Below are 24,989 nucleotides of genomic sequence, written 5' to 3'. Positions count from 1 at the left end.
GGGTTAGAGTCCATCTCATTGTTGTATTCATGCAGCCGATGAAGTATTGAGGCTCCAAGAAAAGCAAGAGGCAGAATCATGACAATTCTCCTTCTATGAGGACAAGTCAGCCAGCCTCTCAAAAAACAAAAATGTGGGGTTACAATAGCAGGCCTAGTACCCTCCCTAGGCTTCCCCTACTTGTCCTGCTGCTGACTCTTAAGTCTAACCCAATGCTTCTCAACCTTTCTTTTTCCATTATCACCCCCTTTTTGTTCTTTTTTTTTAAGAATTTTTTAAGGTGGACAATTTTCAAAAGTCTTTATTGAATTGGTTGAAATATAGCTTCTGTTTTATGTTTTGGTTTTTAGGCCACATATGGGGTCTTAGCTCCCCAGGCAGGGATTGAACCCACCCTCCCCTGCATTGGAAGGTGAAGTCTTAACCACTGAACCACCAGGGAAGTCCCCTAGATCATTGTTTCTTAATCTTACCCCCTCCATGACATGTTAATGTCACAGATTTTCCATTCATCATTTATGTACTGTGGGCTTTGAAGAGTCATAAAGGATAATGCTGGTTAAGATTTTTTTGACCCTCAAGACCAATTTTTTTTATGAATTTTTTCCCTCTGTGGTCACTGTCCCCCCGTCGGAATACATATTCTAACTTCAGGCCTAAAACTATATATTACTGGGCCTCCATGTCCACCCTGAGAAGAGGGAACCCAAAAGCTGTTGTTGCCCACCACCCTCTTCCACCTACATTAAAGAAATCTGAAGAGCTAAAATGTTCAGTGATTGCAAGGACTGTAGAAGGCCTAAGAACCTGGACTGCTGAATACAAAGCAGCCATTATTCCTGAACTTTCACACCTAGGGCCTGCTGGTTAAGTGGCCAAGGTCTTTTGTGGAGAGTCCAAGAATTAACAATATCCCCTCCTCCCACTGCAATAGAAAAAAGAAAAGCTGCTGCCTTTTATAAAACACACTTTTCCACAAAGCAAAAAAATAATTACAGAAGAAAAACAGCACGTTGTATACTGGAAACAGACCTTTAAGAAAACTTAATGGATATAGTTTGCCATAGAAGGAACCCCCAAAGGGAATCAGATACAGACACCACTGAATATAGCACTGGAGAGATCACAGTGCCAGAGAGTAGGGTGGTGGGAAGAGGAAAAAAAGAAATCCTTCTAAGAGGTAAATATTGTACTGGTCATAGAGATTCCTACTTTTTCTGTGATCAGATTCAATTTGCCGAATGACTTTTGAGAGCTTTGTCAGGCAGAGATGAAGAAGCACATTCCTACTGTTGGATCCTATATCTGGAGGGTTTCTAATTAACACCAGAGACCTGGGAACTGTTCTCCACATGGAGACCCCCTCTCCTTTCTCCAAGCCCACCCGTGAAGGTCATGTCAGAGGTCTGCCACCCTCTTCTCCCATTTTCTGAGCCTCCAACCCAGAGGGGTAGGGGGTATTTTTACCTTGAACCGTCACTTAGGAGAACTTTTCTGGGGTCAAGCCCAGAAAGTAGAAAAGGCTTTGGGCTCCCACCAAGCCTCTTTCTCCCTCATAGCCTCCCACCCCCATCCCTCCTCATCCAGCCACCTGCTCAGGGATATAAAACCAGTCAATCTGTGGGAAAATCAGAGTCCAGACCCAGGCAGCCTTGACCTCTGCTTGATACGGCTCCCAGGGGGAGATCCAGGAACATGATAATCTGCTGGGCACGTTAACCCTCTCCGGGAATCAGGAAGGAGACTTCCTAGTGAGGTCTGGCAACTTTCCAGTGATGCCCAGAGAGGGTGCCTGTATGTGAGAATCTGAATTCAGGTGTTTCTCTGTCTGGAGCAGAGTTCTCATGCATATCTGATAGTGATGATCATGACAGACTTGCAAATATCCCCAAAGAATTGATCTCTGATTCTGGAATCACACAGTCCCTGACCCTCTCGGGATCAAGATCCGGATTGTCCTGGTAGTGAGCCTGGGATGTGTCTGTGAGCGGATGAGGCTGTGAGCGTTTGTAGAAAGGAAAGCAGATGGGTTGAACACTGGAAAAAACTTAATTCCCTACACTATAGGGTGTGTGACTTTGACAAAGTTACACAGATTTCTTAGGCCTTAATTTTCACAACTGTAAAACGTCTGGATGTGGGAAAGATTGGACTGACATTAATTTCCAACATGCCAGGCCACTCATGATACGTGCTATAAATCCAGCCAGGGGTAGCAGACATTTTCTTAAAGCACCAGATAGTGAATATTTTAGGATTTGCAGGCCTAAAGGCAAAATCAAGTGCATTATGCACATATTATATAACCATTTAATATGTGACCATTTAAAAATGTAAAATCATTTTTATCTGTGAGCCATTCAAAAACAGGTGGTGGATTAGACTGTGCCTGTAGGTTGTGCCTAGACCCTCTGATCCAGGCAATGAATGGATGACTTATTTTTATGTCAAAGCTTATGTCTTTATTTTTATGTATATTAAATGAATCCTGGCTTTCCATTTATAGTAATGATATAAAGTTTTCCTTTCAAGTAAATGCAGTTATGTTAAACAATAAGGGAGGTGATTTTTTTAAAATACGTAAGTTATCACAGGGCAGGTGAATAACTAAAGTTTGGAAAACACTGGACTAGATGATTTATAAGTTCTTGACCATCTTAAAATTCCATGCACTTAATAACCCAAGACGTGGAATCTAGTCTTTGCTTTGCCACTTCCCAGCTGTGTGACCTCGAGCTGCCGTATCCTCTTTGCTGAAGGGGTAGAGCCAAGTATCTCATCAATATTATTGCAATAATAATAAGAGAATTTGGGGGAACAGGTTTTTCTAATTCACCAAGAATGAATTCTTTTTTTTTTTTCCTCTGAATTGTGGGAATATGGAAAACAACAAAGGGAAATTTGAAAGAGGAAACTAATGTGGGCAAGAATGTTTGCCCCTTCTTTTCTATCCCCTCTCCAACCTCAATCAGATATCTTTTCCCAAAAGTTCCCACTCGCTGGTATGCACAGCAGCTAGGATTATTTCTTCTTAAATAGACCAACCTGAGCTGTCACTCAAACTCCGTCACCTGCCACCTGGGTGGTATGGGGTGTGTCATCTGGAATCTCAGAGCTCCCATCCCTCATCTTTAAGACAGAACGCCTACCAGACCCTGACTCAGAGTGGTTGTTCTGGGGACACCACGAATAATAAACTGCTCAGCCCAGGGCACTCAGTGAAGCAAGTGTGTTACAGTGGTGACAAGTCCCGACTCTCTTATCCAAAACCCTGGGGTGGGACGTGGTGCAGAATTCAGAATTCTTCAAGTATCAGGAAGCCACCCAGGGTATATACTGCAGAGCACAGATTACTCCTCTCAAGGTATTGCCTGCTTGGACTGCTTAAATGCATCAATATTTTCTGCAGTGTATCACATGAATATTCATCAAGTAGAACAAATGAAACTATAGCTATAGATATTAAACTGTATGGCATACTATAGTTATATATGTTTAATAAATGTATGGTTTAGCTTACATACATATATAGAAGTATAGATATATATTAAAGTTTTATAGCAATCAATTCGGGACTGTTTTTGCTGGGAGATAAGTTGACACCAAACACATACAAATATACTTTCAGTTTCAGAGCTTTCAGATTTCAGAATTGTGGATTAGTGTTTGTGGGCATATTCACTTATAATAATTCTTTCCCTGTTTTCAGAAGTATATTTTTAGACATTATAATCCAGAGTCCAGGGGCCAGGTGAGAGAGAACAGGAAAAGTAAAGAACGAGGCATTATTGCACAATTAAAACCTTCATCCTCAAATGCCAGCTTTGCCACTTACTGGGCATGTTACCTGGGCAATTGTCTCAACCTCTCTGCCTCAGTTTTTCTCATCTATAAAATGGGGATGCACACACAAACCTCGCAGGATGCGGCAAGAATTAAATAATGTCCCCGTGGAAGGCACTTAGAGGAATGCCTGGCTCCTGGGAGGCTGCATGTTTGTGTTTGCTGACATAATTAAAAGCCAAATGTAGGGATTTCCCTGGCAGCCCAGTGGTTAAAACTCTATGCTTCTACTACGTGGGGCATGTGTTCAGTCCCCAGGTGGGGAACTAAGATCCCTTATGCCAGTGATACAGTCTAAAACCAAAAAGCAAGTGTTGCCCTGCTGGGGTCTCCTGCAGCGTGGTTTGCCACCTCCTCACAGCCTCTTCTGCTATTACAGGGTGATGTTGGACTCAGTGACACACAGCACCTTCCTGCCCAACACGTCCTTCTGTGACCCCCTGATGTCGTGGACTGACCTGTTCAGCAATGAAGAGTATTACCCTGCCTTTGAGCATCAGACAGGTGTGTACGACTGGAGAAGCCCATCTGAGCTGGGACAGGCTGGGGCAGGAGGTGGCGCTGGCCTCAGGTGGGCGGCAAGGCCAGGCTGACCTGAAAAGGCCAGCTCTCACCAGCGTTCAGGACAGAGGGTTGCCAGAGTCCGGGGCAGAAGGAAGAGCCACTTCTGCACAGAAGAAAGCCCTGGAATCAATCCTCACTGCAACCTCTTCCCGGCTCTGTGGCCTTGGGAAACTCCACTAACCTCTCTGAGCCTTATTTTGCTAATGGGTAAAAAGGAGATAACACCAATCTCCTGGAGCAGTTAATTTAAACAAAATAGTAAAAACCCTTAGGCCGAAGCCTAGTAAGTACACTGTGATTGCTTGAGCATCCTGGCTTTAGCCAACATTTGCTAAATACTTACTAGCTGTGCCCCAGACCCTGTGCCAAACACTCATTTCATCCTTACAGAAACCGTAAGAGAAATTAGTAATTATTATTCCCATTTTATAGATGAAGAAACTGAGGCACAGAGAGGTTTCGTGACCCACCCAAGGTCTAACAGTTAACTGAGTCTCATGCACATTGACAACTATCCTACATGCTCATCTTACATATGGTGTAATGCTGTGGTTATCAGTATTAATATTATAGCTATTCTCTGAACTTTTATTTCCTTATCGCTAGAGCAGGGATGATGAGTTCTATAAGGATCAGGAGAGCCAAACTGTGAAATATATAACCTGGCAACCAAGGAAGCGCTCAGTAAACAGGGGTCCCCTCATTGTCCCCCGGGGCCGCCCTCCCCACACTTCCTCCTCTCCTAGTCCAGTTCTCTCCACCTAAGAAGGAAGCACGGGGCCTTGTGCAGGCCATAAGCCAAAGCAAGTCCAGCTGAGCTTTGCCCCAGAAACCCTCCGAGGGCTGCTGTCCCCAGGTGCCGCGTGACTGCACATCACGGCAAGCCTGGCCGACTCTAACACAGCAAGTACACGACCCGCGGTGGGGGTGACGCAAGCCCCGATCCAGCCCTCGGGCCTCACCACCCGGCCTTGACCCTGTGTGTTCCAGCCCAGTGGGGCTCACACTCGGGGTCAGAAAGCAGGTGGCATCCAGGAGAGGGTGAGTCTCCGAGGTCAGTGTGAAATGCCCCCCTCAAGGAGTGCCTGCCTCCAGGCCAGACACCAGCACTGCACAGACAGACCTAAGGCACATGCTTACATAGACCAATCCCACACCCTCCCCTAACCCTACACGTGACATACACGTGCCTGTGACATGGTTCACTCTCACCAGGGTCCAGATCATTGCATGGGGACCTGACTCATCCAGCTGCACAGGACAGTTCTTCTTCAAGCCTAAAGAGCGCCTCGTTCCCAAAAAGACAATGAGAAATGTACTCAGTCTCTCCCTACCCTCCCACCCAGTGTTCCGTCAAGAGGCTAAATCTGAAGGAGGAAAACAGAGGTTTCCAAGTCCTCGTCTCTTCCCTGAGTGTCCCATGATGGTGGAGCCCAGCCCCACCCACACATAACCCAGACCTGCCATCCTGGGAGCCCCCTCTTCCTGCCTCTTCTACCAGGTGCTGTCAGAGCCGGATGGGAGAGGGTAGCCTCAGGTGCCTACCCCATGCAGTGTTCCAGGAGCTTCTGTAGTTGTCAAGAGCTCAGACTTTGGAGCCAGGCATGGCCAAGAGTGGGCCAGCTTCCTGCCATTACCAAGGGAGGGGCCAGGTTTGGGGCTTGCCCTCTCGCCCTCTGGATTCCAGGAGCTGAGTGTTTCTGAGATTATAAAGGTCAAGTTTGGGTGTGAAACAGTTCCAAGTGAGGACCAGTCTCCCTGGGTCCCACTGGTGGGAGGAATGCCCTGCAGGGCCTTCTGTCTTTTTTTCTCCCAGGAGGTGACCTGGGAGATACATCTGAGAGGGATGTATCAGGAGATAGCCAAGTTCTCCTCCAGATACTGCTCTGCCAACTTGCCACCTTAGTGGCCATCTCTTCTGAAGTCCTTGCCCACCTCCTAGGAAATTCCAGCTTGAAGTCAGGGTTGTCCAAATGGCAGCTTCCTGTTTGGGTCCAAGGTGATGGGGCTGGTGCTGGCACTGACTGGCCCCGTGACCTTGGCCAGGTTTTCCCTAACATCTCTGAGATATGTTTTCCTTGGCTAAAATAGCATCTGCCTCCCTGTGTTGGGAGGATTGACTGAGATTTCACATATAATGTGCTTAGCAAAGTGCCGGGCACTTGGTAGGTCGTCACTGCAGCCAAGACACCACATGGAAAAATAGGTTTCTCTCTCCTTGCCTCACTTTTCATATTGAACAAAAGCAACACAGGTCTCTATTTCAACCTATCCAGTTCAGAATTGTTGGCAGCTTAGACACTTTGAGACAAAAAAGGAGAGAAAAGGAGACAGAAATGGTATGCTTGCTGGATAAACGATATCCATGAACAAAAAGGGCAGGGAGGAATAAGCAATATGGTCAGGAGAACCAGCTGTTTACTGACTCTTAAATGGCTCTAGCAGAGGCAGCCAAACGTTCACCCTCCGTGTGTTAAGAGCTCAGGACCTGGCCTCTCTTAAAACCAGCACTTAGAGGCTGCCCTGCAGGCTGGCGAGTGGACGGTCACAGATTGCACAATGCTCTAGAATGTCATGAGTTCACCCTTCAGCTCTTTTAAAATAAAGAATTACAGGTACTGGAACATTTTATCCAAGGTGGATAGTGGGGAGCTGTGTATCTTTCACTAGCAGGCAATGTTTTTAAAAGATGATTTCTCCAATCGAGTTCCAGTAGCCAAGCATCTGACAAGTCATGGAAAATCCTGACTCACCCCTACTTTCTGGAACTCTATCCTGACCCTCCACAAACCCACACCTCCCTCCCCTGATGGCCAAGACGGCCAGGCCAATGTGCAGTGTACCTTGGCTTTGGCATCTTGCTTATACTTCGCAGCAGAGTTTTCTAGGTTGGGGCAGCTCTAGGGGTTCTTGGGAGGTCCCTTGAGGACCTGGAGTGGCAGCTGAGACGGACAAGCTTTAGGCCCCCCTCTCCACCCCCACCCTCACTTTGATTCCAAAGACAGTGCAGCATAGTGGTTCCCAAGGCTTGGCTGCAGGAGCTGGGTTACACCTAAATGACCTCCACCTTGGGCTTCCCTTGTGGCTCAGCTGGTAAAGAATCCACCTGCATTGTGGGAGACCTGGGTTTGATCTCTGGGATGGGAAGATCCCCTGGAGAAGGGAACGGCTACCCACTCCAGCATTCTGGCCTGGGGAATTCCATGGACTGTATAGTCCATGGGGTCGCAAAGAGCCAGACACAACTGAGTGACTTTCACTTGCACTTTTCACCTTGCTCGGCCACTTACTCATTGTGTAACCTCCAGAAGGGCTTTCACCATTCTCTGCCTTTGGTTCTTCATTTACTTTGTAAAATAGGCTACGTGATCTAGGACCTCGAGTTGAGGATGGGATGAGAAAACTCAACAGTGTAGCGCGTAACTGGCACGTACTAAGTGCTCAACAAATACGTTAGCTGTAGGAGAATTCATGGTTTCCCTGGTGACTCAGCAGTAAAGAATCCACCTGCAGGGCAGGAGGTGCAGCAGACTCGGATTCCGTCCCTGTGTAGGAAGATCCCCTGGACGAGGGCATGGAAACCCACTCCAGTATTCTTGCCCTGGGAAATCCCATAGACAGAGGAGCCTGGCGAGCTACAGTCCATGGGACTGCAAGCAGTCAGATATGACTGAAGCGATTGAGCACAAGCACGAGATTTTATTTGATGGAAAAAAAAATTTTTTTAGGGTACAAAATGCTGATCTTGGATATTAACATCCAGATACTCAGAAAGAGAGGTATCTGGGTTCCAGGGGGGCTTTTCTTAAGTAAGATTCCTATTCCAGGTAGAGATACTTGAGATCAGATACAAAGAGAGTCTCAGAATTTCTAAATCAATGCCAAATAATGAAATATAAAATCATCAGAAAGCCTAAGGTGAGCCCCGTGGCGCTGGTCACACCCCAGCACACTCCCAAGGACAGACCTCACTGCTGGCCACCTCCAGCCTCTCCCGCACACATCTGAGCCTTTGGGCAGCTGTGGCCTGGGACGGCTTAGGGCCTGGTGCTCTCTGTCCTTTCTAACCACACACTCATGGCCTCGACTTTTGGATGATACCCAGCCAGCCTTCTCATCTCTTCCCCATCCAGTTTCTTACACTGCTCCAGGCTCCTTTTTTTTTTTTTTCCATCTCATGGTCTAAATCACTCCACAGGCTTAGAAGGAAAGTCAAGAAAGACTACTGGATGGGGCTAGACCAACTCTGGAGGGAAACCTGGAAGCCATATATCATTTCAGGTCCCTCCTCATAAAGTCCTTCCTTTCAGTGACAAACCACAATTGACAGTGCCCTATGCTGCCTAGTCCATTCACTGGCCCTCTTCAGTACTGCTCCAGGCAAAAGACTTTCCCAGTTTCCGATGCTAATAAATCGTGCTAATTACAGTCCAGGCTGGCTAACTCAGGTCTCCTCTGACCCAGACTGTCTGCCTCCCTCTCACTGGGTCCTTGGGTTCCTTTGTTCTGCGTGTCCCTCAGTTAGACTGAGGCCCTGGTGGAGACAGCGTCATTTCCCTGAGAACAAATGTCATCCCCAAATAATAACTAATTACAAGTGACACAGGGAACTGTTGATCTGAATTGCCATCCAGATCACTGGGCTAAGTTTCTCTCAGCCCATGCATCATTTCTCTTCCATTTCACAGCAAGCTTCCTAAAAGATAGACACTATTATTATTCCTCTTTTACAGATGAATGAAGCTGAGGTCCAGAAAGGTTAGAAAACTTTACTACGATTGCACAGCTGACAAGTGGAGGAAATGCAATTAACATAGTTGTATGGAGTGACCCCAATATTAACAAGTACATGTTAATATTTAACATCAATGGTATTGAACAAGCACTTACTCTCTGCCTGTTCTGTTCCAAGCACATTGCATGCAATGATTGACTTACTCTTTGTAACAGCATGGAGAGGTAGATCCTATTATTTCCGTTTTGCTAACGAGTTCTAGGAGGCAGGCCCCCTAAGTGTGAGATCACACACACTTTCAGCTTTAAGGGAGAATTCAAATAGCAAGCTCCAGAACAGTAATTTTTCAAGGAGCCTAGTGGTGTTAAGGAGAGGAAGCCATCAAGTACCTTCCCCTCAACTCCCAGCAGAGCAGCACTGCTTTTTTCCAGATAAAACTTCAATTTGAAGAAAATACTATTCAGCTAAAAATAAAAATTCTGCCTCTACCAACCCCAAATTCCCAGCCCATCCCTCTCCCTCCCCAAACTATTACATTCGGAATGGATAAACAACAAGATGGTACTGTATGCACAAGGAACTATGTCCAGTCTCCTGGGATAAACCAAGATGGAAAAGAATATTTTTAAAAGAATGTGTATATATGCAAAACTGAGTCACTTTGGGCTTCCCTGGTGGCTGATGGTAAAGAATCTGCCTGCAATGAGGGAGACCTGGGTTGGATCCCTAGGTCAGGAAGATCCCTTGGAGAAGGGAATGGCAATCCACTCCAGTATTCTTGCCTGGAGAATTCCATGCACAGAGGTTATAAACCACGGGATCAGGAAGAGTTGGACACAATGAGCAACTAACGCTCACTTTCATAGATTAGCATAGCATTATAAATCAACTATACTTCAATAAAAATAAATAAACTCTTAGCATGCCCACTCTAAACAATAATCTGGAAGGAGACAACTGTCCAGAAGCTTGTCAAGTTCTCCCTCAAAAGTGACCACCAGGAGGGAGCCAGCCTGTGGAAGATTTTTAGCTGCCCCTTGGAGTGATTTTTAAAAACTAAATAAGTCAGCACTTAAAAATTGTGAGATTTCACATAACAATCTGGGCCTGGCAACACAGGGCCTAACTTCCTGCCTGGCAACAGCCAACTAGCAGACCTGGGCCACAACTGTCCACTTGGCATGAACTTGCCCATTCTCACTGTCCCCATCGACAGCCACTTTTGGGCATGGGCATCACCTGCTGACCCTGTGGGCATCTGAGTGCACTAGCCCAGCTCTAAAAGCTTAAGCTCTCCCTCTGAATTTGAATGCATCCCAGGTTATAGCATCGTCTCTGAGAACGTCACCCCAGAATTGCTGAAAACTCCCTTTAACCCCATAAATCTTCTTCCCAGTGCAGCTAACCCTTTAAACAAGTTTCCTGACCTAGTTTCAACTTCAAAGGAGCTGGCCAAGCCTGCTGTGTAATCCTGGCCTGGGGACCTTTGGATTAAGTCTCCCAGACATGGGATATCATCTGTCCCCAACTGGTAAACATAGGCAGAAGTGCCTCATGGCACAGTTTCTCTATAAAGTCTAGATTATTTTGTGAATGGTAGACATGTTGAGGAAAACACTACATTTCCAGACAGTACAACCTGTTGAAGATAATATATTCTCTGGGTGAATTACTCTGTCTTTTATTTTCTCTGAGTTCATTTTGTCCAAGCAGTAAAATGGTCTTCATGTCATTCAAACAGTGTTATCATCAGCCTCTCTATCCTTCCTCTGATTTTTCAAACCTAGGTTATATATGTACATTATATATATAAATATATATGTGAAACATAAAACATAAATATACATACATACACTGTACTATATAAGCATTTGTATAAACTATGTACATATATTTTAATTTAATTATATGTTTATATATGTGCATGCATGCTCAGTCACTCAGTTGTGTCTGACTCTTTGAGACTCCATGGATCGTAGCCCACCAGGCTCCTCTGTCCATGGAATTTTCCAGGCAGGAATACTGGAGGGAGTTGCCATTTCCTACTCCAGGGGATCCTCCCCATCCAGGGATCGAACCCACATCTCTTGCTTCTCCTGCATTGACAGGCAGATTCTTGACCACGGCGCCACCTGGGAAGCCCCTTCTATGTATATACCTTCATCCAAATTGTTTAGCCTGTGTGTCCAGTTTGGTCCCTGTCAACCCAGAAGAGGGAGGCAAATATGATGCAAACTTCCCACCTGCAAAGATGGAAGAGTTAGTGGGGGCCTAACTCCCTTACTGACCAGCCATGCAGCCTTAGTAGAGTCAGGTAACCTCCTAGGCCTTCAGTTTCCTCCCTGTGAAGTGATGAAAACAGCTATCGAGCCCCAGGCTGGTCATTTCACTCCCCAAGCACCCACAGGGGGCTAGGCCAGCTCCCAGCCCACCCGACTCAGGTTGAACAAAGCAGAGCTGGGCCCGCCCACCTGGGGGAATGGGGAGGGAGGTGACAGGAGGAGCCCTGAGTCTGGGTGAGGAGGACTGGCCTCCCTCAGAAGGGCAGTGAGCTGTGCTCTTGAGGATGAGCAGGAATTAGAAGACAGGTTGATGCCATCCTAAGTGACCAGAAGTGCCCGTGAAAAGACCTGGGGCTGGAGGCAATGCTGGCGGGGCGGGCTGGGTGGGGGGACGGGCGGAGTGAGGAGGAGGAAGCAGGCCTTCCTCACCGCTGTGAGGACAGGACGGCGCAAACACCCCACAACCAAACGTCTTCCCGCCATGTTGCTCTTCGCCCCACAGGGCCGAGAACAGCCCCTTCTCTCTCCACTCTCGGGGCCGTGGGAGGCACTCAGCCGGCGAGGAGAGCCGCCCTGTTGGCCCCGGCCGCGGCCTCCCTCCAGGGCCGGGAGCCGCACGCAAAGCCCGCTCTGTGGGGAGCTTCGGGGCAGACAGGGCCCAGGGGAAGGAGGCGGAGCCGGCGATAGCTTCCCAGTGTCCATGACACCTCTGTGAATCTCTCAGGCCTCGCTGGCCTCCAGAAACAACACGGCCATGGCCATCTCCCCGGGCCAAAGAAAATAACGCGGGGGTGGAGGCGAGGAGCGGGGAGGGGCCTGGAGGCTTGGCGAACACTCTCCATGGAAAGAAAGAAAGTGTGTCCTCCAAGGGCAGTGCCCAGATAGGTACCCCCCCGGCGGGGTTCAGCTCAGGACTGGGCGGAAGAATTGCAAGGTTCATAAGTCTCTCGTGGGAATACCAGGGAGGTGGAGGCCCCGGGTTTACTCCAGCCAGAACCCAGCACATGGAAATACAGCCCACATGGGGAAAGGCCGCCAGATTTTCCGAGATCTTGGAACCCCACCCCACGACTGATAGGGGTCTCTCCTCATCCAGCAACGTCAGCCTCTGCCATCCTGGCCAGATATCGACTCTGATTAAAAACTTAAGATCTGGGGTCCTTTGCTGTAGTGCTTACACCCAGACAAACATCTCAAACATAAAATACAAAAAAAAAAAAAAGAAAAAGAAAAAAATTAAGGGAGTAAAAATAACTGCAAATTTGGGGCAAATGGCTGAAAGTGAAAGTTGTTCAATCCTGTCTGACTCTTTGTGACCCCATGGACTGCAGCCCAAGCCCACCAGGCTCCTCTGTCCATGGGATTTTTTAGGCAAGAAAATGAGTGGGTAGCCATTCCCTTCTCCAGTGGATCTTCCCGATCCAGGGATCAAAGCTGTGTCTCCTTCATCGCAGGCAGGTGCTTTACTGCCTGAGCCACCAGGGAAGCTCTAAATGGTGAACAATAAAATACAAAAAGCCCTAAGATACAGAAAGGCCAAAACCCAACCACCTCTTCTGAGGCACTAGAGCAGAAACAGGGAACCACGTATGATCCCTGGGCTCAGAGCCTCCAAAGGGGATGGGCAGACCACCTAAACCACCCCTCCCGCCTGACCCACCAGTTTGCTCCCTCCCTCACCCTACTTGAGAGACCAGGCTGACCCTCCTCCAGCATCTAGCAGGGACACCTGTTTCTTGTTCTCATTCCCTCGTGCTGCAACATAAGTCATAAGAAAGCCTTGCCTGAATTCCTGGTCTGGTCTTTTATCAATTTCTATTGATTAAAGAGTCCAAGGACCCGAGTCTATAACAAACCTAGTGTTCAAGTTTGATCTCAATCCACTTCGTGGTAGGAAGAGATTTCTGGAAGGGCTCTGAGTTAGAAGGAGTCTCAGTTCCTTCCTATTACCCATGTGGGAGGATTTGAGGAAGCAAAGCTGGTGTAGGTCAGGGCACATAGTAGCCTGACCAACACAAATGGGTGCTTAGGGACAGAGAAGCCATCTCCTGCTAGATATTAGAATTGCCACAGTTCATTTGGGGATAATGACAGCAAATTCAGCATTTAAAGAGAGAATCATAATAGCCTCACTGCCATTTACTGTGGGGTCTAACTCATGAGAGACACTCTGTCATCCACACAGCCTGAGCCAGTCACCTCTGCCTGGCTCTGCCTGCTGCTTTCTCCTCAGCCCTCTCCTTCTCTCTGGCTCTCCGCTGGCATCCAATTCTCCGTCCATATTTCATCTCTTCTCTGTACTGACCTCTGAACACCAGCATGATAGAATAGGAAGAGCACTGGCTTTCGAGTTCAGACGGGTTCATATCCCAACTCTGCCCACCGCTGGCTGTGGGACCTTCAGCAGGTCCCCTGTGAACCTTGGCTTCCTCCTGCGGAACAGGAACCAAACCTCCTATGCATCATGGATCCTTAGCTCACAATTTGTTGTTTCACACATAGTAGGTGTTCGGTGATAATCTTTGTTGTTGTTAAGTCGCTAAGTCATGTTCATTTCTTGGCAACCCCATGGACTGCAGCATGCCAGGCTTCCCTGTCCTTCACTGTCTCCTGGAGTTAACTCAAACTCTTGTCCATTGAGTCAATGATGCCATGCAACCAGCTCATTCTCTGTCACCTGCCTTCTGCTCCTGCCCTCACTCTTTCCCAGCATCAGGATCTTTTCCAATGAGTCTGCTATTCACATCAGGTAACCAAAGTATTAGAGTTTCAGCTTCAGCATCAGTCCTTCCAATGAATATTCAGGGTTGATTTCCTTTAGGATTGACCGGTTTGATCTCCTTGCTATTCACGGGACTCTCAAGAGTCTTCTCCAGCACCACAGTTCAAAAATATCAATTCTTTGGTACTCAGCTTTCTTTATGGTCCAACTCTCACATCTGTACATGACTACTGGATAACCACCATTGCTTTGACTATATGGACATTTGTCAGCAAAGGTGCTTAATGATAATCTTAATAATAGCACTAAAAATCTTCTAGACTGTTTTCTAAGTACTTTTCTATATATTAACTCATTTAATCCACAGAACAACCCTATGATGTAGGGGCTATCATTATCCCCGTTTCACTGATGAGAAAACTGAAGGTTTTTGAATGAATGAACAAATGAATGAATGAGTACCATGGTAATTGCAAGATTTGTCAAAGTGCCTGACCAAGGACCTGGTCCCTCACCTCTTCCACACCTGATCTATCAACCTTTTAGTTTCTCCTGGCATTGGGACAGTCTGTTGAGCACCCGTCTCTGACCCTGGGTCAGCACAGCCACCTCTCAGCCTCTTGGACAGGATGGTGCCCACCTCTGTCTGGGGGCATAGGGAGCTTCAATGAAGGAGTGAAGGGGATCTGACCTTGGGATAGAAATTCCTCAAAACACCACCAAAACACAAGAATGGCAATATAACCAACACTTCCACCTCCCCCATCCCGTTGAGAAGCCTGCTCTGGTTATCCATGGTCTGCCAAATACTTGGGCAACATCTCAGCTACCCAAGACAGCCAGAGACAACACACAAACCAGTAGCTAGTGTGGGGCAGCTGTCCATAAAAGCAGAGGGAATCAAATCAGCTTCAAATGGTGCCTGGCACACCACAGGTATTTAATAAGTATTAATCGATAATTTTCTATGTGCCATGTAGTCTATATACATTAACCACAAACTCCAGAAGAGCCCTGTGAGTGGAGCATATTATCCCCATTTTGCAGATAAGGAAACTGAGGTTTAAATATCTGTGGACCTTGCCCAAGTAGAAAGGCATGGAACCAGGATTAAAACCCAGGCTTGTCAGGCTCTGAAGTCTGTACTATTGATGTCATGTTGTCTGAAACCAAATACCTGAAGGGCCTTTTTCTTTCTTCTCCCATAGTGACCCCCCTTCAAGGTACTCCCTAGCCATAATCAGGTTTCCGACCCCTCTCATTCCCTCTTCTGCCAATAAGTCTACACACAGGATGCCTCCGGTTTTCACTGCAGGATAGAAGGTTACTAGGGTCCCAGAAAAACACCCCAGGACTGGAGGCCCCATTGACTCACTGGAGAGAGGATGAGGATGTTAACAAAACCAGAGCCTCCTTCAGGGGGCTTCTAATCCTCTCCCAGCCATCATCCCTCGCTTGTCTCTTCCCGGTGCAGCTTGCGACTCCTACTGGACGTCCGTCCACCCCGAGTACTGGACGAAGCGCCACGTCTGGGAATGGCTCCAGTTCTGCTGCGACCAGTACAAGCTGGACGCCAACTGCATCTCTTTCTGCCATTTCAACATCAGCGGCCTGCAGCTGTGCGGCATGACACAGGAGGAGTTCATGGAGGCAGCCGGTGTCTGCGGGGAGTATCTGTACTTTATCCTCCAGAGCATCCGCTCACAAGGTCAGTGTCCAGAGCACGGGGCCTCAAGGACAGGGGCTCGGGATTGGGACCAAATGACTCTGAGGTCCTGCCCCACCATAGGACTCACGTGGCGATATTTTATTAACTGCAACTGTTAACCCAGATCCTCTACTAACCAGAGCTTTCCATACCTAGAAGTTCTAGCACACTAGAATCAGAGATTGGAGGTAAAGCAGAGTGAGTACCAAGGAAGTAAGTTGAGTCCATTTAAAAAATAAAAAAAAAAGAAAAAAAGAAAAAGAAAACTGAAACATCTTCAGGGATTGCCCAGGAACCAGGCTAATACAAAATAGTATGTTCATAAAGATTGGTAGCCATGAAAAGTGGACAAAAAGAGACTTTGGCTTGACCTTTCATTAAGCAGCAGAAGAAAATTAACTGGACTCTTTACCTTCCCTGTTTCCAGGGAGGCTCAACTAATTGCAATTTCCTTTCATCACATTCCTAATGGTCAAGGATCAATTGGCCAAAAGGTGGCGACAGTATCTTTATTTAACACATAACATGCCCTGAAAGGGGGTCTTCCCTGCTAGCTCAGTTGATAAAGAATCTGCCTGCAATGAGGGAGACCCTGGCTCGATCCCTGGGTCGGGAAGATCCCCTGGAGAAGGGAAAGGCTAACCACTTCAGTATCCTGGCCTGGAGAATTCCATGGACAGTATAGTCCATGGGGTCACAATGAGTTGGACATGACTGAGCGACTTTCACTTCGTGCCCTGAAAGGGGCTTCCCAGGTGATGCTAGTGGTAAAGAAGACTCTTGCCTATACAGAGAGACATAAGAGACATAAGAGATGGGAGCTGAGTCCTTGAGTTGGGAAGATCCCCTGGAGGAGGGCATGGCAACCCACTCCAGTACTCTTGCCTGGAGAATCCCATGGAGAGAGGAGCCTGGTGGGCTACAGTCCATGGGGCTGCACAGAGTCAGACACGACTGAAGAGACCTAGCATGCACACACATGCCCTGAAAGAGCAGAATGTATATAGACAGGTTTTTAAAATCTGGAAAGGCTTTTTGAGAACATATAATTCTGTTTTCCCTTATCACAGATAAAGGGACTGAGGACCCAAGTGGTTAAGTAACTTCTCCAGGGTTACACAGAAAATAAGGCTAATTAGTGGAAAGTCAGTACAAAGCAAGGGCTGAGAGATCAAAAAGACCTTTGTTCCTACCCTGGCTCTAATACATCAGAGCCACAGGACCTCTGGCACATGGTTAAACCTCTGTGAATCTCCATTGTCTCACCTCTAGGGTGGGGTAATGATACACACATCCTCAGCCTTCTTGACAAGATTCAGTGAAACATTACCTGGCATAAGCAGATAAGGAGCCAAATACAGTGAATGACACCTGCTTTTGTCATAATGAATATAACCAAGAAGAAAAAAATAATTTAATAAATAAAGGAAAGATATTTCAGCTCAATTTAAGGAGACATTTCTAAAAGCACCTTCTTTTATTTCATGTATGGTCAAGTCCCTTCACTGTTCACCTGAAACTATAACAACATTGTTAATTGGTTATACTCCAATACAAAATGTTTTTGATGTTTAAAAAAAATCAGATTAAAAAAAAATAAAAAGGCTGTTTCAAAGTTATCATAGGTAGGAGGCTCCCCATCACTGGAGGTAATCAGGCAACCTAATGGTCCCTTGCTTGATGGAGGTGCTGTGACAGGGATTCCTGTTTGGGGAAAAACCCAAAGAGGACTTTCCAGCTCTGAGATTCTTTGCCCCCACCTTGATCTCCCCCATCATGAGTGCCTAAGGGCACAAAAGCCCAGGACAGGGCCCCTCAGGCACTGCTTGGCTTCTGCCCTAGAAACCATGGCCTCATGAGGGCAAGGAAGGGACAAACAGACCTGCTGTCCCTTGATTTCCAGTCCGTACTTGACTATTGCCAGTGCCAGTGACCTACCAGGGTCAGTGTTCTGCACAGAGTGGGCCTTCCAGGAAACAAGGCAAGTCTGCGCAAATCACAGAGGCTCAGGGAGGAGGCAGGCTCCATTTGGAACCCTTCCAAGGGAACAGCCTTGCACAAGAATGCCAGGACCACAGAGAAGAGTACCCCATCTAGGAGAAGATGCAGCTTGGCACTGCCAGCCTCCGTCAAAGGTCAAGTCAGTCACGTTTGTCTTCAGGCCCCTGCAGGTCCTGTGCTGGGATCTCCCCTCTGGGGCCCTTCTGTTCCAAGCAATTGTTACATCAAAACGTACCTGTCCCTGGTCCCATCACCTCAAGGTCTGTGCAAAATGGATAAGTGAAAAACCATCTGGTTTTTAAACAGGCCACAAGTTGCCTCTTCTTATTCTAAAGGATCCTAGGAGCCACAAAGCCACCCCCAGTGATGGTCTTTCAGGCAGTCTACAGGCCAGGGCGGTTATCGTGTTGAGCAGTGAGATTACTCCATCAGCCTGCTCAGTTCTCAGATCTCTATTTAATGTTCCTTGGGTGGGAATGTGTAAAGTGTATTGAAATGCAGATATTGTGACCAAAGTTTCCAGGGTCCCAATCTGCCCAGGATATAGAGTCTTCACCTGTTATCCTGTTTTTCATCCTTAGAAGAGTCCTTTTTTGGACTATAAGTTATATGTTAAACTGGTTATTACCTAGGTTAGGCCTTGCATGTGTACATGTGTGCTAAGTCACTTCAGTTGTGTTTGACTCTGTGCAACCCTGTAGACTGTAACCTGCCAGGTTCCTCTGTCCATGGGATTCTCCAAGCAAGAATACAGGAGTGGGTGGCATGCTCTCCACCAGGGCATCTTCCCTACCCAGGTTTTGAACTCACATCTCATGTCTCCAGCATTGGCAGGCAGGTTCCTTACCTCTAGCACCACCTGAGAAGGCTGGTTTAGGCCTTATATGACCCCATAGATTAGGGCTCTGACAGAAAAGGACATGGACCAAGTTTTGGCAGGGAGAGGAGTCAGAGGGGGTCTCTATGCCCAGGGTGTGGTCTGGCTCCACAGGCACTGCAGTGGGATTTAAGGGCCCAGCATCAGAGGGACCCTGGTCCCTGAGCGCAGGGTCGGCGGGAAGGGAGGAGGAAGGAGGTGGCTCCCCAGCGCAGGAGAGGAAGATCCCCCGGCAACCCCGCCTGTTCTTGGGAAGAAGGAACAGTGTATGGCTGACCAGAGCCAGTCGTGCCGAGAACCAGCGACCCTAGGAGTCGGCAGTCACAGCTGGGCCCCGTTCCCGTCTCCTCAGTAAACGGAAACTGGCCCTCACGTTGAACGCACGTTAGAAAACGGATGTCCTCCGGCCTGTGGTGCTGCGTGAAAACGTGATCTGAAAGTCCTCACCCAGCCCCACCCCCACCCCCACCTTCAGAGGAGAAGAGCAGTCTCCAGGCCCGCCTTTGAATCCTCAAGTCGGGTTCCTTAAGGCCTCCTGGGTCCATTCTTGTGTCCATTGTAGACCAGCAAGTCACAAGTGTTCAAATCCCTGAGGGGTCAGAGGTCACAACCCAGATCATAGACAACGCCAACAGGGCGGTCAGGGTGGATTTGTCACATGTTGCAGGCGAGGAACGCAAGCCTGGAGGCTGGGTGACTGGCAAGTCTGCCCAAGGGTCCACAACTCAAACCAGGGCGGAGCTCAGGCCTCCTGACCCCAAGCCAGGACTCGCTCCCAATAGCCACTCAAAAATTCTAGAAGCTGCTGGGAGGCCTGGCCCAGGGCTCTCCCGGGGTGACCTTTAAAAACAAAGAGATTGGGGGATTCCCTGGTGGTCCAGTAGTTAGGAATCGGCGCTTTCACTGCTGGGGCCCTGGTTTGATCCCTGGTTGGTGAACTAAGAGCGCATAAGCTGGGCAGCGGCCAAAAAAAGCACCAAGGAGGTTGTATCTCTCAGGAGTGGCTTTGGAGTGGCCCTATAAGGGCCAGGTGGTCTGCAAGTTTCCTTGTGAAATAAAACTACCCCGCAGAGGATGAAATCACTCCCCTTCTCCCCAGCACCTCCCCTTCTGGCCTGGCCGCAGAAACCAGGGTTGTATGCCATGGTTAATGGATTTCTTTTTCTTTCCCAGGTTACTCCTTTTTTAATGATCCTGATGAGACCAAGGCCACCCTCAAAGACTGTAAGTAACCAAGTTCACGCTGCTGTGCACATGGGCTTGAGGGTTCTTGCAGGACTTCACTCAAAGGCTGATAACCTGAAACGGTGGGAGACTAAGAGAAGATGGCAGGAGCAACATGGTGGACAGAGCATGGGGCTTGGGTCTGTGGCTTCTTTATCCTCCCCTAGACTCAATTTCTTTGTCTATAAAATGGTTAGACCCTCACTGGGTCATGATGAGTTCAAGTAACAGTGCATATAAAGTGCCTAACCTATGCCAGCAGCCTAATTGCTCCAAATACTGGTACCCGTTAGCAGTAAAAAAATCATAATTACAAATTACTAACTGTTAGAGGCCTTGGGGTTGATAATGTCTAAAAATCAGAGCTCATTAAGCCGATTACATTTGTAATTATAAAGCAATGGAGGATCTCAAATGGCCTTGTTGACTGAAAATTAACCCTCTTGGTCTTACTTCTGCAGATGGAGAAGGTTTAGGAAAGGGAACTTCGGAGCTTTCATTTTTTAAAGCTGATGATGATGATTGCTCTTGGTTACTGAGACCCTCTCAAAGGTCCTGGCCTGGGGGCCTGACCAACCAGGACAAAGTCGCATCCGTCTGGGGACTTCAAGCAATGTTCCCATCCATCTTCCATAACTGTAAGATTAAATTAATAGCTATGGTGGCCGTTTGTGAAACCCTTACTGCATGCCCAGCATGTTGCCAGGCCAGATATTCTATGTCCATTGTTATTTCAGTTCAGTTCAGTCTCAGTTGTGTCTGACTCTTTGCAACGCATGGACTGCAGCACACCAGGCTTCCCTGTCCATCACCAACTCCCAGAGCGTGCTCAAATTCATGTTCATCAAGTCGGTTATGCCATCCAATCATCTCATCCTCTGTCATCCCCTTCTCCTCCCACCTTCGATCTTTCCCAGTATCAGGGTCTTTTCCAGTGAGTCAGTTCTTCCCATCAGGTGGCCAAAGTACTGGAGCTTCAGCTTCAGCACCAGTCCTTCCAGTGAATATTCAGGACTGACTTCCTTTGGGATTGACTGGTTTGATCTCCTTGTAGTCCAAGGGACTCTGAAGAGTCTTCTCCAACACCACAGTCCTTATATATAACCTCACTATTTGTTTTTATTTTTTAATTTTTGTTGGAGTATAGTAGCTTGATAGTGCTGTGTTAGTTTCTACTGTGCCACAAAGCGAATCCTCTGTATGTAAACATAGATGCCCTCTTTTATTTTGGATTTCCTTCCCATTTAGGTCACCACAGAGCACTGAGTAGGGTTCCCTGGGCTATACAATACCTTCTCATTAGTTATGTATTTTATACTTCGTATCAGTAGTGTGTACATGTCAATCCCAATCTCCCAATTCATCCCATCCCCCGCTTTCCTCCTTTGGTGTCCATATGTTTGATCCCTACATCTGTGTCTCTATCTCTGTTTTGCAAATGAGATCATCTATACTAGTTTCCTAGATTTTACATGTATGTGTTAATATATGTGCTGACTTCCCTGGTGGCTCAGAGGTTAAAGTGTCTGCCTGGAATGCAGGAGACCAGGGTTCGATCCCTGTGTTAATGTATGATATTTGTTTTCCTCTTTCTGACTTATTTCACTCTGTATGATGGTCTCTTGGTCCATCCACATCTCTGCCAATGAATAACTTCACTAGATAGTAGCATTATCCCCATTTGCTTCTATGGAAACTGGCGGTGCTGGAACTCACAAGTCACACAAGTCATTGCAGAACTGAGATTCCAACTCCTCTCCTCAAGGTCTACGCGCTCATACATTGCGCTCCACACCACATGCCCACAGGCGCACACACATGTACGCACGCGTGCCACCAGACCCTGGTGCTCACTCTGCTGTCCACTCAGTTGAGACCTAGGACTCAGGATTCCTCTGGGTCTGGGCCTGGCGCCACAATGATTCAGAGAACAAGGGATTTTTGACTTACACCCAACGAGCTAGGAAACTGTCAGCAGGGGCTGAAGGGATGCACCCCAGCCCTTCTCCGCTCGTTCTCTCCTCTCCCCTGCCCTGCCCCACCCCCACCTCAGAAGAGCCAGTGAACCAAGCCTGCAGGCCCAGCCTCGCTGCCGGGCACCTCTTGTGTTGGCCCGAGATGCAGGCTCTGTGACTGGACTGCTGGCCTCCTGGGGACATGTGCGTGACAAGCTCAGTGTAGACACTGCCCCTCCAATCTCTATCCCAGCTTCTGGAGAACAGTGAGCGTGATTTCAGTCAACCACAGGGAACATATCCTCTGGCCACACTTTACCAGTCTCCGGTATCAAGGCAAACAAACCTCTCCAAATCACACAGACAACAGACAGCCTGGGCCCTGTTCCCATTGGCCCGTGTCAGGCACAGCCCCGCTGTGGGGACACATTCAAGATGAAGGTCAGTGTGAGACAGGGAGAGCAACCCTCAGACTCTGTGGACCTCTGCAGAGAAGCTTGGGATGGGGCGGGCCTCACCATGCTGCTGCCTCCGCTGCCACCTTGGGGAGCTTTGGACATGGGAACTTCCCTCAACCTGGCCACCCAGTGATGGCTTCAGCTCCTTTATCCCCACCCCCAGCCCCACCCCCAGCCAAGCGGGGCCTCCAGCCTTAGCTGACCCTTGACTAACGTCAAATCCACTGCTGAGAAGTAGGAATGGATAGAGCAGGACTGTTTGTCTCTGGCAAGACCCACAGGTGGAAACGCCCGCCGTCCCACCCACCTCGCTTCTTGCTGATCAATCCTGTGCCATCCCATCCAGCCACATAGCTTCCGTCCAAAGCACGTGGGGGAAATCTTAAGAATTAAAAAGGTGACTCTCTTCCATCTGTACTTGCCATTTGGGCATTTCAGTGAAAGCTGTTGTCCAGTCCCCAGTTAATAGTTCACCTTTATTTATCTTGACCGCTTCATTTGTTTTCTCTCTTCCTGAAAGATTAAATTGAAACAAAGGCCAGGCCTGCTCTGCAGGCGATGCCGCAGAGCATGGCACCGGATCTGAGAGGAGGGTGAAACCCTTTCTCCGTCTTGATCAACTGACCATCAGCCCTGCTCACCTCCGTTCACCTCTCTCCGCCTGGCAGCATCTCTGCTGTCAGCTGATGTCTCCTGAGCGTTCACTGTGGTTTGGCCTGTGCACTTGGGCCTATTTTCCCACAGTGATACAGTCCTAGGCTGTAACGTAGGAAATAGCAGAGGGGAGGCCGAAGGGACCCCGAACACTGAAGTCACGCATTCATGTCATTGTTCGTTCCGGTGAACCATGCGCTGCAGTTACTTGAGCTAAGGGCTCCGATGCCAGAAAATTAGATGTGACCTCAGCTCCACCATTAGGCAGGCTCCCCAAACGTCTCCAGGGCTCGCTCTGTCCTGCTCAGCTGTCTTCTTGTCTAAGAGCTTTCTCTGTTGGCTCCTGTTATGATCACAGTGCCACTCAGCCCCTTCACCACTACCTCGATCCTTTCACACTACTACTGCGTCTTTCTCCACCGCGTTTATCACCAATATGGGTTTGTCCACCGGCTGTTCCCTCCCACTTGGGCCTAAGTCCCCTGAGAGGAGAGAATGGGACCTGTTTCGTGTGGTCCATCAGGAGCCTGTGAGTGAGGGACCTCCAGTGAGACACCTCTGTCCTCTTATATGTGAAGTGGGGAGGGTGAGAAACGTACATCGTAAGGGTGGGTGAGATTGGGTGACCACCTGGCCACAGCAGATGTTCGACACACTTTAATAACTATTCACTGAGTATCTGTTGGACCCTTGGCGTGAGAGAGACGCTGAAGCAGTAGTTGTGGACATCTGCCTGGAACAGAACTGCTTTAGGTCCAAGTCCTGGCTCCACCTCTCTGGGTGAAACCCTTAAACTCTCTGGGCTTCAGTTGCTCCTCAGTAAAGGAAAAAAAGCAACAATACCTCAAGGGGTCTTGGCAAAGATGAAATGAGATACTGTCTGTGAAGCCCTCACCAAGCACTCAGCATTTGGAAGCACTCATCTGCTTGCAATGCAGGCACCCAGGTTCGGTCCCTGGGTCAGGAAGATCCCCTGGAGAAGGGAATGGCAACCCACTCCAGTATTCTTGCCTGGCGAACCCCATGGACAGAGGAGCCTGGCAGGCTACAGTTCACAGGGTCACAAAGAGTTGGACACGACTGAGCGACTAACACTTTCCACTTTCCATGGATATCAGCTGTCAGTTCAGGTGACCAACAGTCGACGTGAACCTTTACAATAGAGGGATAGTGGGTCCAGTGCTGGACACTGAGGAACGCACAGGTGCTGTGGGACAGAGAAGTGTGGGTTCCAAGAAGCCTTCCCGAAGAGTTTTGTGAGAACGGAGTCGGTTGGGTGGAAGTGGGAGGCAGGGAGCCTGTGCAAAGGCCCTGAGGCACGAGAGAGTCAAGCCTTACTGGGACCGTCTGACCCAAGCAGGAAGGAGTTGAGAAGAAGCAAGAGATAAACCTGGAGAACCAGGTGGAGGTCTGGGTGTGAAAGGCCGGACTGACACGGCAGCCTCTGCCTGGGAGACCACAGGGCACCACTGCAGGCTGTCACCCCGTGGAGTGACAAGACTCACGGGCACTGAGACCGGCCACCCTGGGCAGTGGTGCAGTGCACGGGACACCGTTCCCTCCCAGGACAGCATACTTATTTTGTCGTTCAGGAGTTATAGCATCGCCTCCCTACAGCAGGGATGGTGAGAATAGCGCAATACAGTACATGGCTGCGCCACCGCATTTATTGAGCACTTACTGTACGCCCCGCACTGTGCTAGGTTCTGGGGATACACATGGGAACACAAATCCCTGCCCTCTAGTGGGGAGAGTCAGCCAGTGAACAAAATAAATACATGTGTTCCATGGCAAAAAATAAAACTAGGACTCGGAGTGCGGAGCAGGGTGAGTGTGTGCACTTCCGGCTCAGGCAGTCAGAGAGGGCCTCCCTGAAACGGTGACTTTGAGCAAAGATGGCGGTGAGAGCATGAGGCCGAGGACACCCCAGGGAACAGCACTCGGGGCCAAGGGAGCGAGTGCCCCG

At 48.4% G+C, this 24,989-nt stretch overlaps 1 protein-coding gene across 3 annotated transcripts in view; it reads left to right on the top strand.

Moving 5' to 3' along the window:
- ELF5 (E74 like ETS transcription factor 5) overlaps positions 1-24,989 on the top strand; it is a 32,826-nt gene that overhangs the window by 2,960 nt on the left and 4,877 nt on the right. For 2 of the 3 annotated variants that reach the window (XM_012096210.4, XM_004016398.5), the window contains exons 2-5: positions 4,223-4,347; positions 15,621-15,854; positions 19,906-19,956; positions 20,418-20,594. In XM_012096210.4, the coding sequence (XP_011951600.1) occupies positions 4,227-4,347; positions 15,621-15,854; positions 19,906-19,956; positions 20,418-20,594 (583 nt within the window). In that variant the 5' untranslated portion in view covers positions 4,223-4,226. The remainder of the gene's footprint in view (positions 1-4,222; positions 4,348-15,620; positions 15,855-19,905; positions 19,957-20,417; positions 20,595-24,989) is intronic. The other variant, XM_027979616.2, reaches the window with a different exon arrangement.

The sequence above is a fragment of the Ovis aries genome, chromosome 15 (assembly GCF_016772045.2).
Source record: "Ovis aries strain OAR_USU_Benz2616 breed Rambouillet chromosome 15, ARS-UI_Ramb_v3.0, whole genome shotgun sequence".
NCBI lineage: Eukaryota > Metazoa > Chordata > Mammalia > Artiodactyla > Bovidae > Ovis > Ovis aries.
The sequence above is the reverse complement of the archived record's forward strand: the minus strand, read 5'-3'. Positions and strand labels throughout refer to the sequence as shown.